Source organism: Ovis aries, chromosome 8 (assembly GCF_016772045.2).
Source record: "Ovis aries strain OAR_USU_Benz2616 breed Rambouillet chromosome 8, ARS-UI_Ramb_v3.0, whole genome shotgun sequence".
NCBI lineage: Eukaryota > Metazoa > Chordata > Mammalia > Artiodactyla > Bovidae > Ovis > Ovis aries.
The window spans coordinates 81,690,851-81,709,791 of NC_056061.1; the positions used below are offsets into that span (position 1 = coordinate 81,690,851).

Genomic DNA, 18,941 nt, shown 5'->3' on the forward strand with positions numbered 1-18,941 from the left:
TGGGGTCGCCGAGGGTCAGAGGTGAAGGAGTAGGTGCCTCTGAATAGAAAGCTTAAGGGGAAAGCGTGCGCTCTCAGGTCTTCACCCCAGAGCACTCTGGCCAGAGATCAGCTCACGTGAGCCCAGTTTTCTACGCTCAGGGAAGAAAGTAAGGACAAAGGAAAGGAGAACACGCGACACCGAGGCTGCCAGCCCTCCAGCGGCGTTAAGACTGAGAACACTCTTCAGGTACTCAGGCCTGATTTGGGTCAGGCCCGGAACGAGAAGGCTTCTGAGGCAGGGCTTGTCTTCCCTGGTAACTGTTGCACATTCTTACTGTAATATGCTGGGGGCCCTATTTTACTTATAGAAGGAAACTGATGGGTTTTTAAAAGAGGAATCTTGCCAATATGCCAGAACAGCTGAATCCCTTCTTCCCTCCTCCCTTGGCTTTAAAAAAGAAAAAGAAAAAAGAAAGTGCATCAATCATTATCTCCCATTTTAAGCAGAGCAAGCCCCTTTGACTCGGTCTCCCTGTCACCGAATTGCTTCTCCACACTCACAGAGTGCCTCTCACCACTGGGAGGCCCAGCCCATCAGAGCTGCCCTGGAATGGGAAGGAAGGGGTATAGAGATGTTCTTGTCACCTCAGACCTGAATTTAACCGGTACACAGTGCCACTTCCAATTAATTTAAAAACGATTCTAGGAAAAACATTTCTCAACACTTAAGCTGTTTGAAGGCCCGAGAGCTTGACAAATGGAGCCATTTCTGCAAGGTCATGATGACGTGTTCTGAGTTGTCAAGGAGGTACCATCAGGAAGAGGAAGCCAGGCTGGGGCTGCTGACAGGCGGTAAGCAGCATAAGAAACTGAAGCTCTCTTCCTTGAGGCAGAAGCTGGCAGAAATCTCTGGAAGCACTTAAGCTAGACTAGGCGAGGACACAGAAAAATGTTTCAGCCTCTTTTCAGACTTCCCCTGCAGACCACTCAGAAGTGGCTACCAAGAAACCATTTGCCAGGAGACTCCAATTTGTTTTTAATCTTTAACCTAAACCAATGAATAGTATATAGCAAGAAGTCTGCTTCCTTCTCAGATATCTTAGAAGTGGAAAACTCTAAAGCTTTCCCTTAGTTTTATTTTACATATGGCATTTGAGCATTCACCCTACAATGCTGCTTTCATCTGAAACATAGTGAAAGAATAAATGCACTTAATATGAGATACACCAGAATGTTGGTAAAAACCGAAATTAGCAAAAAGTCAAGAGATCTGACTGTAACTAGCAAAAGCCCTCAAGCTGGTCATAAGGTAATTAAGAAGTGGGCCTAAATATTAATATAAAAGTATTCCTAGCAACAGCTACCAAAGAGAGACTGGAGAAAGTAAGTTTTATTAGAGTACATCCCATATTGTCTCAGAGATGAGGTGTAACAGTCCTTCCTGTAAAAGATCTTTCTTAGAATACATTCAGATGGCCCACAGGCACATGAAAAGGTGCTCAACACCGCTCATTACTAAAGAAATGCAAATTAAAACTACAATGAGGTACCACCTCACACCAGTCAGAATGGCCATCATCAAAAAGTCTACAAATAACAAATGCTGGAGAGGGTGTGGAGAAAAGGGAACTCTCCCACACTGCTGGTGGCAATGCTGGTCCAGCCACTATGGAGAACAGTATGGAGGGTCCTCAAAAAACTAAAACTAAAAAACAGAGTTGCCATTATGATCCAGTAATCTCACTCCTGGGAATATATTAACAGAAAACTGTAGCTCAGAAAGAGACACGCACCCCTATATTCACAACAGCACTATTTACAACCACCAAGACATGGAGACAACCTAAACACCCAGCAACAGATGCGTGCATAAAGATACGGTACACACGTACACAATGGAATATTACTCAGCCAGAAAAAAGAACAAAACAATGCCACTGGCAGCAACATGGATAGATCTACAGGTTATCATATTGATACTAAGTGAAGGAAGTCAGAAAGAGAAAGACAAATACCAAAGGATCTCACTTCTATGCAGAATCTAAACCATGACACACAGGACTTACCTACAGAACAGACAAAGGGAGCCGACTTGCAGCTGCAGGGGGCAGGGAGGGCTGGCTTGGGAATCTGGGACTAGCAGGTGCAAACTAATATACAGAGAATGGATAAACAAGGTCCTATTGTAGGGCACAGGGAACTACATTCAATATCCTGTAATAAGCCATAATGGAAAAGAACTTATTAAATAAGATCTTCCTTAGACCAGGAAAGGGCTTTCCTGGTGGCTCAGCTGGTAAAGAATCCGCCTGCAGTGCAGGAGATCTGGGTTCGATTCCTGGGTTGGGAAGATCCCCTGGAGAAGGGAAAGGCTACCCCCTCCAGTATTCTGGCCTGGAGAATCCCATGGACTGTAATAATCCATGGGGTTGCAAAGAGTCGGACATGACCAAGTGAGTTTCACTTTCACTTACAACAGGAAAAGTCAAATGACAACTTTTGGAGAGATGTTTAAAATATGTTTGTCTTCACATGTTTAACTTTTAGTTTTTTAAAGAAAAAGAGGTCTGGGCTTTTGAGAAAAAAGCAACCTATATTAAATGAAGAAGATTGGGGCTGTAATCGCAGATCATTCCCATAAAAGCCTGTACAGCAGCAGGGTCTTCAGAGAGACAGGTAAAAGGAGACATTTTCCATATGTCAGACTGGCAAAACTTCAGAGTAACGAAAGCCACTAATGGCAAGGAGGCTAGGCAACTTGTATACATTGCTGACATCTTCTAAATTTTATACATTTTCCTGTGGGGAAATTTTAACAACAGATATCAGAAACATTTTTTAAAAAATACACTTTGATTCAACAACAACATCTTGTCTTTAGAACACATTTCTTGACAAAACACAGTACAGAAAGACGTGTGCCCACAGAGGTTCACCATGGCGCCTGAGAGCAGAAAATCACAATCCAAACGCCGCCGGCTGCCCAGGTAAATCACAACTCACAGCTGAGCACCACACAGCCATTAAAAGCAACGGAGACTGAGGCACTCTACGGTGCAAAGATGTTCCTGCGACTATTCAGTGAAAAAAGTTCTAGAGTAGTACAATAAAAAAATATTTTACAATTATACGAACATGCCTATACAAGGTCTAAATGGATGTTTCTACTCTAACAAGTGATTACAACTCAGAGATTTCTGGTGATTTTTTTTTAACTTTTCTGCATTGACTTTTTAAGCAATAGGTACATATTTTTTTACAAAACACAAAATCATCTTTGTTTAACAAAAGATAGGTCCTAAATATTTTTCTTTAAAAATAAATACCAATATATATAAATAAAAACAAATACCTCTTATCCCATGGTTTTAAAAAAAAACCATTTATAAATTCATTTTTAAATTAAAATCTTGGGACAACTTAAGTATTTCACAATAAATGAAAATGTTTCCATTCATGGTTTTATTACTATCAAGGTTTTAGCTCCTGTGAAGACAACTGTAAGTGACTTGTAAATTTTAACTATACCAAGTACCATGAATATATTCTATACAAACTACAGTAAATGTTAGCAGTGGGTGATTCTGACCAGTATTTTGAGATAACCTCACCTCAAACAAATGTAGAACACAGGTCCATTAGGCATGAAAAGCTATAATGATTTCTATCATATTAATCAGGAATTTTTTATACACCAAATGCTTTTCCTTCAAAGGGAAGGAAAAAAAGACCAAGACAGTCTAACCATAAATATGCTCAACCTCTCAGTCTATATCGACTACAAACAATAAAAGGTAAAGAAGTTACCGTTTAAACAACTGTAGGTGGCACAGTTTTCCTTTTGACAATTGAGGGGTCACCAGTTAATATCACTAATGCCCTTATTACCTGCTTGAAAAGCATTTGCTCTCCACAAGTCTCTAAACTTAACATGAACCCATACTAAATGTTCATTCTTTCCACAGTTCAGATGCTGTGATAAAATAGTCACATGATAAAATACCATAATTCAAAGTAATTGATGAGCCCATTCTGAGCAATGAGGCCATGCCCACAGCTGGTGAGCAGGGTGGAGCTGGTGTGGTGATGCCAGGCTGGACCTGCACTGATTCTGACTCGAAGGTAGGCAGGGGTCCCACTTTAAACCCTGGGCACCCTGATCTGCTTCAGCTGGCTGACAAGACAGCTTCCACTAGCTCTCTCCTTTTCTGGAATCTCTTCTTAAATGATCCACCATTGTGTAAATTAAAATTTTTTCTTTATATCTGATACATTAAACATGTTCCATGTGAAATGAACTTCTACACTAACTCTGAATAAACAACGAGTAAATCCAAAATATTTCTAAGAAACTGAAGAGCTTTGCTTTAGGGCTTCCCTGGCCACTCAGTGGTAAAGAATCCACCTGCCAACGCAGGAGACACTGGGTTCGACCCCAGACCCAGGAAGATCCCAGAGGCCGTGGATCAGCTAAGCCCCGGGGCCACAATTACGGAGCCCACGTGCCGCAACTACTGAGGTCTGCACGTCGTAGAGCCCGAGCTCCCCACTAGAGAAGCCGCCACAGTGAGAAGCCTCTGTACCGGGAAGGCAGCGCACCACAGCCAGAGAGCAGCCCCCGCTCACCGAAACCACAGAAAGGCCCACGCAGCAACCAAGACCAGCACAGCCCAAAATAAAATAAGTGGGGAAAAAAAAAAAAAAGCTTTGCTTTAAGCATTTTCAACATGGTCCCTTTTAGGCCAGCAGATGGAGCTGTGAATTAAAACAGGGAACGCGAGCTGCTCTAGGTCAGCCACTAGAGGGCACCCTTTTTCATGGAACTGGTTTATACCAGAGATTTATTTACAATTTAACTATCTGAAGCAGGAATTGATTCTGATTTACATGTGTTTATCTAGAATGTCCATCTCAATACTATGTGAATGCAAAGGCTGGGACCATTTTTGCTCAACATTTTTTGACTAAAACTTTTCCTTCCTCACAGAAGAATGATATTTCCTAGTTCAGTTTAGGCACTCAGTTGTGTCCGACTCTTTGCGACCCCATGAATCACAGCACGCCAGGCCTCCCTGTCCATCACCAACTCCCAGAGTTCACCCAAACTCATATGCATTGAGTCGGTGATGCCATCCAGCCATCTCATCCTCTGTCGTCCCCTTCTCCTCCTACCCCCAATCCCTCCCAGCATCAGAGTCTTTTCCAATGAGTCAACTCTTTGCATGAGGTGGCCAAAGTACTGGAGTCTCAGCTTCAGCATCAGTCTTTCCAATGAACACCCAGGACTGCTCTCCTTTAGGATGGACTGATTGGATCTCCTTGCAGTCCATGGGACTCTCAAGAGTCTTCTCCAACTCCACAGTGCAAAAGCATCAATTCTTCGGCGCTCAGCTTTCTTCACAGTCCAACTCTCACACCCATTCATGACCCCTGGAAAAACCATAGACTTGACTAGATGGACCTTTGTTGGTAAAGTAATATCTCTGCTCCTTAATATGTTATTTAGGTTGTTCATAATTTCCTAGTAAGAGGCAGTAAATAGTAATAAAAGTTCATCCCTGGAATCAGGGCAACCTCATGGTTATCATCAAAACTCTAAATGCAGAACTGAAATATATACCACATTGCTCTCCAGAAGCCTCAGAGCAGAGTCATCTAACAAGAATTTCTTTGGAAAATCACCCATACTGTCCACCAGGGAGCTCTGTCTTAGCTCAGTGCCAGGCTGAGGGAAGACCCACATTTGTCGTTTGAATAAACAAATTGATAAACACTGCAGCTTTTAAGAGATGTATCCTAAAAAATTACCAGTGGGTTCATTTTTCTGTGAGACTTCTCAGACATGGCAAAAGTGCCAATCTAAAGAATCAATAGTGCCAATCAGAAAAGAATTCGGCCCCTCAGATATTTTATTTAGGTAATAATCTCTAATCAGTGCCATAAAACAAAAAGTTCACATCCTAGAAACTAAAATAGCACAGCTAGGGGACACATGTACACCAGTGGCTGATCCATGTCAATATATGGCAAAACCCACAATATTGTAATTAGCCTCCAATTAAAATAAATAAATTTTTTAAAAATAGCACAGTCTAGCCCATAAAGCCCAAGTTCTCAAGCATATAATGTAGAGCCTAATTTTGTTGGTCTATGAAAATCTGGATTCATTATGACTCTTCTAAATCAGACTGTTCATATTTGTAAATACCTTAAAACTTCACTACTTGATTTATGACCTATGCTGAACTCTAGAAACATTATCAATTCTGTGCACTCAATGTGATGTGCTAACAGACTGCCATTTTTATAGAAATCAAAAACTTAATAACTTGACTCTTACTCGCATCCCCCTCAACCCCGACACAGAGTTCATATGTGGTCAAGGAGGCTTTGTGAACTCCCCAGCAGTTGTGCTTTATAGTCAGCATAAATTAATAAAAATAAAACCTAGGACTATTTTTTTAAAGCAGTATTACTGTTAAAGCAATACATATTTAAGAGTTACAAAGAAAAGTAAAATAAGAAATTGACCCACACACCCATAATTCATTCACATATTATCACCAGACATATTTCCTCCCAACCTTTTCCATTTGTTTTCAAATAACGGCTCTCATATTATAGGAGGAAAGAACAGCCCATCCTATACCAGACTGAGGTCAATTCTGTTAGGAGATGAGGTTCACATTGAAGATACCCAGTAAAATCTGTCAAGTTATCAAGACTGTGGATCATGCCACAATCAAAACCAAATTCACTCGCTCCGTGCCCCTGCCCTGGCCCCTTGGACCTATTCCTTTATTGTCCATCTTAGCCAAGGGAGGTAAAACTGGAAACAGGCTAGGTTCTGCAGATCATCAGATATGCCTTCAAATCTTGACTCTGCCAATTACATGCTGCGTGATCTTGGGCAAGTGACTGACCTGAGTCCTCATTTCCTAATTTATAACACGGGAGATATTAATACCTGCTTCATAGTTATTGAGAGGACTAAATAATCTGCTATGTCTAAAATGTCTGGTACAACGCCTGAAATGAAGAGATTTTACATTGGTCAAAAGGAAAACTGAGGTGTCTAAAACTCATCAAAAAATCTTCAGCCACAAGTTCTCTAACTTTTTCAATCAATCCCTATTTTATTGTTACAGTGACTATTGGGCAGTTACTTTAAATATAAAGATTAGACTAGGAAAAAAGCAGTCTGTCAATATATTTTAAGTGAAAAGTACACTAATGCCTATGTAGTTATGATTAAGCCAAATGTGAACAATTTAATAATAACACCTGTTACTCCAACAACCCCCCCCCCCCCAACCCTTGCATTAATTTCTCCACACCTATCAGCACACACTATTGTCAACCCGCAATGCGGGAGACCTGGGTTCGATCCCTGGGTTGGGAAGATCCCCTGGAGAAGGAAATGGCAACCCACTCCAGTACTCTTGCCAAGAAAATTCCACGGATGGAGGAGCCTGGTGGGCTACAGTCCATGGAGTCACAGAGTCAGACACGACTGAACGACTTCACTTTATCAGCACACACACATGCTGTTAACTCAACCAATTTAAAAAACACACACTCTCTTGATCCCATTCCCCCTTGTAGCTACGACCCCATTTCTTCCTTTCCCTTTAGAGCCAAACTCAAGACTTGCCCACACACAGCCTCCAATCTCTCTCCTCCGTCTCCTTCACATCCACTCCACTCAGGCTTTATCCACCACGACTCCGCGTCGCCAGCTCAGCAAAGGATAGGTTCTCATTCTAACGCGACGTGTACCCAGCATCCACCTGTTTTCACTGGATCCAGGTCGCCATTCTCCTGGGTTTCTCTTCCTCTTTGGTAGGGAAACCTCCTCGATATTCCTTAACCTCGAAACCTTAGAAACGCCCAAGAGCTCCTTCCTCAGATTTCCTCTTTCTGCTCTGCTTTGTGAGCTCATCTGATCTCATGCTACAGAAACATCCCAACGAACTTTTTGGCCAACTCAATAGTACCCACATACTGAGGAGTCTCCAATTTATACCTTCACCTGACCTCTCCCCTGAATTCCACCCATCTATATCTAACTGCTTACTTGACTCTCCACCTGGCTCCTGGCTATCTAAAAGCTCTCCCAAACTCACAAGCCCCGGACTGGGCTCCTCACATGATCCCCTAATATCTGTTCCACTCACACTGATCCCGTTGATTTCCCAGTTGCTCAGACCAAACCCTGGAGACATCCTTGACTTGACTTTCACCTCTGACATTCAATTTATAACAAATCCTTATTGCCCCTACCTTTGAAACACTGATATAACTGGAACTTCTTTTCATCAACTCTACTGCAGCCACCCATTCTAAACCACTACCAACTCCCATCTGTCACAAAGAGCCTGGTCCACAGAACTTCCCATTATTCTGAATGCACAGCTCTTCAGCTTGGAGTATAAATTACACACACACAGGCACTAAGTCTTTTCCCAATAATGTGTAAACACATTAATAATTGAAATAACAATTTTAAAATGCTTTAACTATTTTACAATGATGTTTATAAATATGGATGTCAAACAGCATAGAAAGCTATTCCAAATTAAATTTTCCTGAACAAGTAGCTCTTGCCAATTTATACAGAAAGACCATTTGCTATGAATTAGTCATTACTTTAATTATATTTGAAGTTTTACCACCTTCAAATATTTAAATTATTTATATGATTTACTAGTAATGACAAGCCGCCTAGTTATTAGCAAGAATTCAGTCAATTCTCTGTCATCACTTCCTAAGACAGTAAATAAACGATATACAAATTTCAAAATCTGGACGATTTAGGCAGGACAAAACAGAATCCAGATACCAACTGTAAGACTGTAGTTACTTACACTGTGCACTCCTAAAGCCTTCCACACTGCGAAGCTGATCACACCGACCCCACACCAGGCATAAAGTGAGCCCCAGCCCAGGGCTCGCAAGGCCAGGGAAGACCCGCTCTCTGGTAAGGCAGCTGTGGCCATACTTCCCTGCAATGAAGACAGAAAGGCTGAGGTAAAAATCATCACTTTGAAAGAATAAATATTTGGAGAGCGTTTGCAATTAACGACTCTCTGGTAAGCACCATGATAACTGGAACATTGGACCAATCCAAGTTCAAATTCCAGCTCTGCTACTTAACAACTGCATAACTTAAATCACAATTTCTCTGAAAAACATCTGAGTGTGCAAGGCACTGTGCCAGAAGCCAGGCTAGGTACACAGAGCAACTTCTTTCTGACCAAATACTTCGGTCCTGGGGTGGGACTGGGGGACACAGCCACCGAGAAGTTATGACCGAAATGGAAAGGGCAACAGCACAGCATGTATGGACAGGCCATTATGGACCCAGAGGAAGGGGCCACCGGATCCACTCGCAGCAAAGGGACGCTCTACTGAATGTGGTTAGCCGCTCTTCCACATCTCCTGGTTTATGAATAAGCTGCACAAGTGGTATCCACACACTAAACGCTTCTTTTCACTACTGATACTAATGATTAAATTAGACTGATCAGAAGGACCAAAGCCACACTTTTCCTTATGCCGTTAAATGACCATGAATCCTATTTCTAAATGAGATTAATTTTTTATAAGATTGCAGGACTGCAATCTCCCAGGGATCCTGTATTTCCAAATACTACATAACAGTTAATAATTATATATGAAAAGAAAAGTGAAGAGTGTTAGTTGCTCAGTTGTCTCCGCCTCTTTGAGACTTCGTGGACTACAGCCCGCCATACTCCTCTGTCCGTGGAATTCTCCAGGCAAGAATGATGGAATGGGTTGCCATTCCCTTGTCTAGGGGATCTTGCTGACTCAGGGATCAAACCCAGGTCTCTTGCACTGCATCAGATTCTTTGCCATCTGAGCTACCAGGAAAGCCCCGATAATTATATATAGCTTTATATACATATATATATATATAGGCAGGCAGATATATGTATATATGGCTTATATTGCGCCCTTACTATATGACAAGCACTGTTTAAAGCATTTTGCATGTATTAATTCACTCAGCCTCACTCTGTGAGACAGGTACTATGATCCTCCTTTCACTAAAGACCAAACTAAGGCAGAGAGAGATTAAATAGACTTGTTCAAGGCTTCACAACTTATAAAAGCTAGAGCACTTCAGCAGTCTCGCTTTATAGACTAACAGGAATTTGCCATTCAGTCATTTCTCAGTTCTGATTCTAAATACAACACAACACAAAATGTAAATGAAAGTATCTTTTTAAGTGGAAACAAATCCACAGTGTAAATTAGAATAAAAACCATCATTACTTAGGGTAATTCAAATATTCACACTGCTGAAATAGACAAAGGTGTGATAATACTTATGGTTCTACTTGAAACCAACTATGGGACAGTCACTTATTCCCACAGTTTGAACTGAATATGAAATATAATTTATCCTTTGGAAAAATCTTAAAGGAAACTGTAGAATTTAGGAAATCTTAAGAATTTATTATTTTTCTCCATGGGCCTGTCTGCTAAAACACATTAAACATCAACAAACAAAAATAAAAATTTTAACTTCCTCAAAAGCTGAATCTTACTTTTTTCTGATTATACAATCACTGAGGAAAATTTGGTATGTATAAAAAATACGATGAAATAAAAAAAACTTCCATATTATCCAGTAAACCATGGTAAATATTTTGACATTTTAAAAACAACTTAACACCACTAAAATGTTTTTAATCTTCAACTTTCATCTTCTCACAGTGTCAAGAACTCAAATATTTTTAAAGGTTACACTGCACTGACATCATAATTTACTTAGCCATTCGTTATTAATATACACTAGCTTCAGGTTTTTATATTAATTTTTTTGTATTAAAAACTTCCTTGTGCCTAAACAATTATCCACATTTCTGATAAAGTCCTTGGGGGAAATTCCTCAAAACAGAATTACTAAGTGAAGGAATCATGAATATTTTATAAGCTGATAGACATACAAAGTGTTTTTCAAAACGTTTTACTAAGTCACAATGCTGTTTTATGAGGACCATTTCAAGCTAGCCAGCATCAGATGGTCTCAGGTAAACTAAAAACACAAAAAAGAAACCTCTGAAATTTACATAAGACTATTTATATTTCTACTGTTACTGAGAATGCGTATTTGTCCAAGTTATGAGCCAACGTTTACGCCTTTTGAATTGCACATTCATGTTATATACTTAGAGTCTTCTAAATTGTATATTCTTTCTGTATTAATGTACTCTGAAGCCCTATCACATGTGCTGTATTATTCCCCTAGCTTGCTTGCTTGTTTATGATGGGCTCTTACTTTCTTGACCAAGGACGGAACCCACCGCCCCTGTAGTGGAGGCGCAGTCTCAACCACTGGACTCTCAGAGAAGTCCCAGGTTAATCTTTTTATTTTGCTTGTTTGTTTTTGGTCAAGGATGCATTCTGAAGATTTTAAGCTACCTGCCCACATCTAAGTCACAGTCATTTCTCTTTCCTTCTAGCTATACTTTTGTTTAAAAAACGTCTTTACCCCTAGCTTTTTTATTCATCTGATATTTACTTTAGTCCTGTTAGAAGCTGGTAACTAAAGGGAGTTCACTTCCCCCAACAGTTTAGCAACTGCCCCAACACCATTCTATGAATTAATCCTTCTCCTCTCAAACTTTTTTGAGAAAATTATATAGAGGTTTCTAAGCTAACTTCATACTATGAATTTTATACCAGAATCACATAGATGTAATTACAGAATCAGAAGTCTGAATATTCAGAAAGTATTTACATCATACACATTCAGTTAAGTTCAGTCGCTCAGTCGTGTGCGACTCTTTGCAACTCCATGAATTGCAGCACGCCAGGCCTCCCTGTCCATCACCAACTCCAGGAGTTCACTCAGACTCACGTCCATGGAGTCAGTGATGCCATCCAGCCATCTCATCCTCTGTCATCCCCTTCTCCTCTTGCCCCTAATCCCTCCCAGCATCAGAGTCTTTTCCAATGAGTCAACTCTTCGCATGAGGTGGCCAAAGTACTGGAGTTTCAGCTTTAGCATCATTCCTTCCAAAGAAATCCCGGGGCTGATCTCCTTCAGAATGGACTGGTTGGATCTCCTTGCAGTCCAAGAGACTCTCAAGAGTCTTCTCCAACACCACAGTTCAAAAGCATCAATTCTTCAGCGCTCTGCCTTCTTCACAGTCTAACTTTCACATCCATACATGACCACAGGAAAAACCATAGCCTTGACTAGACAGACCTTAGTCAGCAAAGTAATGTCTCTGCTTTTGAATATACTGTCTAGGTTGGTCATAATCTAGGTTGGTCATAACTTTTCTTCCAAGGAATAAGCGTCTTTTAATTTCATGGCTGCAATCACCATCTGCAGTGATTTTGGAGCCCCCAAAAATAAAGTCTGACACTGTTTCCACTTTATCAATTATTTCTTAAGTTTTTACCTATTCATTCTTCCAGAAAAACCCTAGAACATTTTGTCAAGAGTCCTTCCAACTCCCACTCACCCCATTCATTGACATTTTCATTAGAATAACATCAAACATTAGCTAACTGATAAGAGAAAATCTGTAACATCCTGTCTTTCATCTAGAAATATATTTTCATTTACTCGTCTTTTTTTTCTTTTTTAGAAAATTGTCTTTATATTGCTCAACCCATTTATTTTTTATTCAACCCATTCTTAATAAAGGTTTTGTATTTTTTTTAGGCATGTATTTGTGATTGAGAATACTATTCACAGTACATAGAAACATTTTGTTTATCTGTATCCCCACACCTAAAACCTAACAGATCCTATCTAAAGGCATACTTTTTGCAGAAATAGCCTGGTCCCGACCAGATTCTCAAGAGATTTTCCTTAGCCATTTTCTATGATGAAAACTACTCTCTTATTTTATTCCTTCTCTCAGGCTGCTATAATTTCAGCGGTTCCCTAGACACTACAGACCTCACATAAATACACCAACTTCTAACTGGCTTATTTCCATCCAGAAGCAGTATCATTAACCAAATATTATTACACCAGGCTCAGTTTAGGTGCTCTGGCTTAAGTTTTATTTTTGAAACTTAAATTAAAAATTTCATATTTCCCTGAGGACAAAAACTGTATGTTATAGATATACAGAAATCCATGTTTTGCTAAGTAAAAAAGGTAACAATGGGTTATAAATACAACCCTTAATAACACAGCAATACTTCCAACAAAATCTTAAGTTTGCTAAACTTTCAGATTTTTTTTAAAAAAAGGTACATGCTGTATTCGTCTGTCAGTCTCAGAAACTGACTGTGAGGGAAGTGAGTTATTATCAGCTACTGTCTATATACTCTAAAACTAATTTTAGTCAAAATGATGTTAAAAACTGATTTGTTCTTAAGTTTTTAAAAGTCTAGTCATCAAGCTTTATCCACTGGAGTTATATGTCACATGGCCTTTATACAGCCTGCTCGAAGTTTTAAAAATGAACGCTCAAGGACTGACAGCAGCAAAGACTGACTTGCCAAACAACAATGTTGCTCTTTAGATATAACTACACATGCATAAATCAAAGCTGTATTTTTCTTCAGCACATTGTTTATTCTTTTCATTTAAATTAAAATGAAGGCGTGTGTGCATGGAAGTTGATCTTAGCAAATCACAATGCAGTTATGATACTTAAAATCTAAAACAGAATAATTGTTTTCCATTATTTTGTATTTATAATACCTCTTATGCTGAAATACATGGTGCCTTTTATATTCTATATATTCTTAGGAAGATTTAATCTATTATTCACAGGTACAGAAACTATCAAAACAAATTTTTCGGTTTGTCAGAAAGTCAACTGCTTCCCTAAGAATAAGGTTCATGTTTTCAGTTTTTTTCTTTTTCAGTTTAATCTTGGGATAAATCTGATATAAATCAAATTCTGATATTTAAAAAGAATGTTCAATCTAGCGATTTCCCCCACACAGCATTCTTAGCTGATATATTTTGTTATATTCTTTACATCATAGAAAGAGCTGTGTTGCATTATACCAAAGTAAAGATTTGTTCTTATAATTTCTCAGAAGTTATAGCTGTATCAGAAAGATGATGACTCACCCTTTCTGTCTGTTCATTTCCTAAATGGGTCTTGAAATAACTCAGTTATTTGAAGAATATTTAACTTCCAAAAGAGGATGTGCTCAAATTTCCTGGTCTCAGGATCCATTTATACTTGGATCCCAAAGATTTCTGATTATGTGAATTAAAATAACCATCCTACAAAACATTTAGCACAAAAAGAAGCAATGTTTTACATTTTTGCTAATCTTTTAAATGTCTGGTTTAACAAAAGAGCTTTATTTTCACACATGCATCTATATTCCATCCGTTGCAATGTTTTTTGGTTGGAGTATACAAATACTCAAGACAGTAAAGAATCCGCCTGCAATGCAGGAGACCCAGGTTCAATCCTCAGGTTGGGAAGATCCCCTGGAGAAGGGAATGGCTACCCTCCTCCAATCTTCTTGCCTGGAGAATTCCATGGACAGAAGACTTGGCAGGGTACAGTCCATGGGGTCACAAACAATCAGACACAACTGAGCGACTAACACTTTCACTTTTTTTTTTTAACTACAAATAAAATCTATCCTCACACAGGTATGTGGTCAGAAAAGGAGTATTTTAATAGCCTCCCTTCTTTGATATATACCCAAACTCGACAAACAGTTTCTTAAAAATGATTTGCAATATGGAATAAAAAATCGTATCAATAAATTGTACTTTGTTACATTAAAATCCACTGGTCTATTTTGCATTTTGAATGGAACTTTCATCCATGCATCATGATCACTCAGAAAATACTGACTTGCCGAAAGAAGTTATCTTTCAAACTCCTGACATCATTTATTAAATATTAAAATCACATCATTAATATCACTACCAATCTCAGAAAAAAGCTTCAAGTGTTTAAGCAGCTGGCAAGCTCACAATGGCAGACACAAGTTTTCTAAATTCAATTTTTACCTATAAAGGGTGGAATTTTATTATCAGCGACACATACTAACAATTGCTTGCTTGAAGAGAAGGTTCATTTTGTTCATTTTGAAGAAAATGTCTACATACTTCTGAATAACTATCGTTTGTCAGTTGCTCTTTCAAGTGAAAACAATATATCATGAAAAAAAAGTGGCTAGTTCAGACTGTAACTCAATCACACAAGTGCTTTATCTTGAGAAAAACATATTACTTTGGTATAATGCAAAATGCTTTATGCGTACTTCCCATTTCTTCACACAGACTTCACAAAGAGGTTATGTTCAAGGGCCAAGATATTAAAAATAATTTTACTACTTCAACAAGGATATTCTTCTGCAAAGATGGCATTAACCACAGGTGCGTGTAGAGGACCACAATGCCTGCTAGCAGGCCTGGGGCCACTGCCTCAACTACACACACACAGCACGACACAGCACTTTGTGCTTTACTGCTTCTGTACCACTAGCGCAAGCGTCTTAGCAGGATCACCATAGTAACTGACTTTACAGACCCCCCAAAGGGTCTCAAGAATCCCCAGGGTTCTGTGGGCCTCAGGTTGAAAATCACTGTGTTAGATCACAAAGGCCATATGTGGAATCAAATCTTATAACTGCAAAATAGCATGCAAAGTTGTGAACGTGTGTTTCTTTTTTTTTGAAAGAGAATTGCTAGCTTTCATCAGATTCTCAAAAGATCTGTAAACCAAAGGTTATCATGTTAACTTGGATTTAGAAATCAACCAAAACTCCACTATTAAAGCATCACTATCACTCAGGTTTCACTGATTTCTGCCTCAAGATACATATTTCTGCTCTGAAAATATTCTGTAACATAGGGAGGAAATGACCATGAAGTTCCTAACAGTGATTCGGAAAACTCCCTATGAATCCTGAATATATTCAGAGGGGAAACCAAATGCACTTTAATGTGGTCTCCCACCATTCTTAAGGCTTAAATATAATTGTAAGATTATTAAAGATAAATACAAGTCAAAAAGGAATTCAACTGGTTTATGATTTTTCACCTAACACTTTTTCCAAAGAAAATATCAAATTGTAATTATATTGATACTTGTGTGATTAGCTATATAACATTTGTCTCCCACACCAGACCTAGCTTCCTGAGGGGCACATGTTCTGTTCATTTTTGTATCTCTTACACCTAGCTAGCACAGTGCCTGCACATAAAAGATCCTAAATAAACATTTATTTTATTAAACATTTAAATTATTTATTGAAGAAATAAGTTAATGGATAAATAAACCATAAGATGTAGGTAGGGTAGAGACAGGACAATGCAGAAAAACCACCACAATGGGAAGAAAATTACTCAACTTGTCCATGACAGGCGACTGCTCAAACTTGCTCATGGAATTAGATTTTCTGCCCTCAGCTGGTTAGGCTCATTCAACCAAAATTTATTGAACACCTACTACGAGCTAAGGGCTTCCCTGGTGGCTCAGTGGTAAAGAATCCACCTGCCAACACAGAAGTGGGTTCGATCCCTGGGCGGGGCAGATCTGTGAAGGAAGAAATGGCAATGCACTCTAGTATTCTTGACTGGGAGATCCAATGGATAGAGCCTGATGGGCTACAGTCCACGGGGTGGCAAAAGAGTTGCACACAACTTACGTGACTAAACAACCACTCCGTGCCAGACAATTTTCTAGGGAGCGGGGCTGCTGTACTGCACAAACATGCACGGTTTCCAGGTTCAAAAAGTTGGCCTGTGTTTTTCATCTATACTAAGATGCACTATATTTCAACATTTTAACATCTCTGAGCCAGAAATGGCTACTGCAGTGCTCTCAAGAATTTAACTGGCACTTTTGTGTGTGTGCTACATACAATATGGGGCCTCTTACAACTGAGAATAATTTACCTAGGTTGAGATTTAAGGTCATGTTGTGAATAGGAAATGTATTGGACGAGCTTTCAAAGTCTTGTTCTGCTAACAGTTTAAAAAGCACATAATTACTTCTTTAAATGAAAATAAAGACAGTTGATTAATTGTACCCTTTTGAATCTCAAAGTCCACACTGGTTTACTTCTTAGAGTAATAGGAAAGGCCATCAACACTTTCTATTCAAAACAGCTGCCACTGATTTATAAACAGTAATTGTGCTACCAACGGATTTCTATGTCACAAACCTTATTGAACCACTCAGGACTTTTCTTTTTAGCCAAAGACAATGTTGTGGCAAATCCAGCTAGCATTCCTGCTGCAGCAACAGAACCAAGGAAAATTCCACCTGTCAAGAGTTTGGGAGGAAGGAAATAGAGGGTGGGGAGAAGGAAGAAAAAACAAAAAAACCTGAAGTTAAAAAGATGGACACAAATAAGTTTCAGATACTATTTAAAAATCAATTTGGGAATTCGAGAAACGATAGCTAAGAAGCTCCTGGCAAAGGTAAATGATGGCGGCTGTGAAACCTGCGTGGCCGCACGACCTCTGGTTCCTGAGGCCATTCCAGTGTAAGTGTCCCAAGAGCACAGAATAGGCACAGGGTCTCCTCTTTCTCCCGGGGACGAAAAAAGAGACACTGGGAGTTAGAAAGGGGAGGTGCGGGGGGAGACAGACAGAAACTGCAGAGGGAACGGGGTAAACGCAGCCTATACAGAACAGCTCGCGGGACCAGTCCACTGGACTCAGGGCACTCAAACCAAGGTCCGCCCCGGCAGCGTTGTGCGTGGGGACGCCCGCTCCAGCGCAGGCTAGCGCCCCGGGTGACCCTGACCTGACACCCGCACCTCGCCCCACCACACCTTTAACCAGGAAAAGCCGGTCATCGGCAGACACCGAGGCCTCCGGCCGAGAGGACGGTCCAGCAGTCCCCGCGTCCCCCGCCTCCATGTTTCTGAGCCTTCGCTACTGCGTCCGGAGCCAACTGGACCCGGGTGGAAACGAGAGCGAGATTGAAGAGAAAGGTTCCGCTGCCACCTCCCTCTGTGCAACCCGAATATCCGTCCGAAGAACGACCTCTGCATGCAAACCTCTGCTGCCCTCGGGGCCCGGGCGGAGAAGATGCTGTGGCTTGCACCCTGGGGGACAGTGTCTTCCACGACTGTCTAACCCGGGAGGATCATTTGCCCGCTCCAAGGTGATGATCGCTGCGCTTCAATACCATACCTACTTGAAGCACTGCTCGGCTCTGACTCTAGGAGGCAGTGAGGCGTCGTAGATTGCGCCAGGAACTTAGTCTCAGCCTGGTTAGAGACCCCGCAGCTCGGTTTCCCGATCGGCTTCATACGGTGTCCAGGGAGTTGGCTTAGTCTTTCCTCCGTACTTTGCTGGGAAATTTCGTAACCGTAAAGCTGTCACTTTAGATGTAAGTGACAGGGTGAATATATGCTTTCATTTCTTTGGGGAAAATACCTAGAGGTGGAATTGCTGAGTCAGAGAATAGACATATACTTAGTTTTATAAGAACTGACTCATTTGAAAAGACCTTGATGCTGGGAAAGATTGAGGGCAGGAGGAGAAGGGGACGACAGAGGATGACATGGTTGGATGGCATCACTGACTCAATGGACATGAGTTTGAATAAACTCTGGGAGTTGGTGATGGACCGGGAGGCCTGGCGCGCTGCAGTCCATGGGGTCGCAAAGAGTCGGACACCGCTGAGTGACTGAAATGAACTGACCTGACAAGTTTTATGCTTGTAAGACTGCCAGCCAGCCCGGTGGTGATGCGCTTCCTACCCTAAAGGTTTGGTTGATCGGCCATCCGAGGGGATTGGATGCTAACTGAAGTGAATGGCATAACCCCAGCTGGGAGAGCAAAGGACCACCCTAAGGAGTTGCTAACTGGGAACTTCAAGGCAGCCCTAGAACGCTCACCATCTGTGGCCAGCAGACAGACCCGATCTTCAGACTCGGTGGCTGGTTTGCAGACACTGGTGGGTTCATTAAATGGCCACTGAGAGGAGGAAGCTGGTAGCCATAGAAAATCTTTTCAACCTC

The 18,941-nt window shown here is 40.5% G+C and overlaps 1 protein-coding gene across 1 annotated transcript in view; it reads right to left on the bottom strand.

The window, feature by feature from the left end:
* TMEM242 (transmembrane protein 242) overlaps positions 1 to 17,854 on the bottom strand; it is a 42,654-nt gene extending 24,800 nt beyond the window's left edge. The window contains exons 1-3 of the mRNA XM_004011428.5: positions 17,745 to 17,854; positions 17,130 to 17,230; positions 8,849 to 8,986 (exon numbers count right to left, since the gene is read on the bottom strand). Coding sequence (XP_004011477.1) covers positions 8,849 to 8,986; positions 17,130 to 17,230; positions 17,745 to 17,832 — 327 coding nt within the window. The 5' untranslated portion in view covers positions 17,833 to 17,854. The remainder of the gene's footprint in view (positions 1 to 8,848; positions 8,987 to 17,129; positions 17,231 to 17,744) is intronic.
* Between the last annotated feature and the right edge of the window lie 1,087 nt (positions 17,855 to 18,941).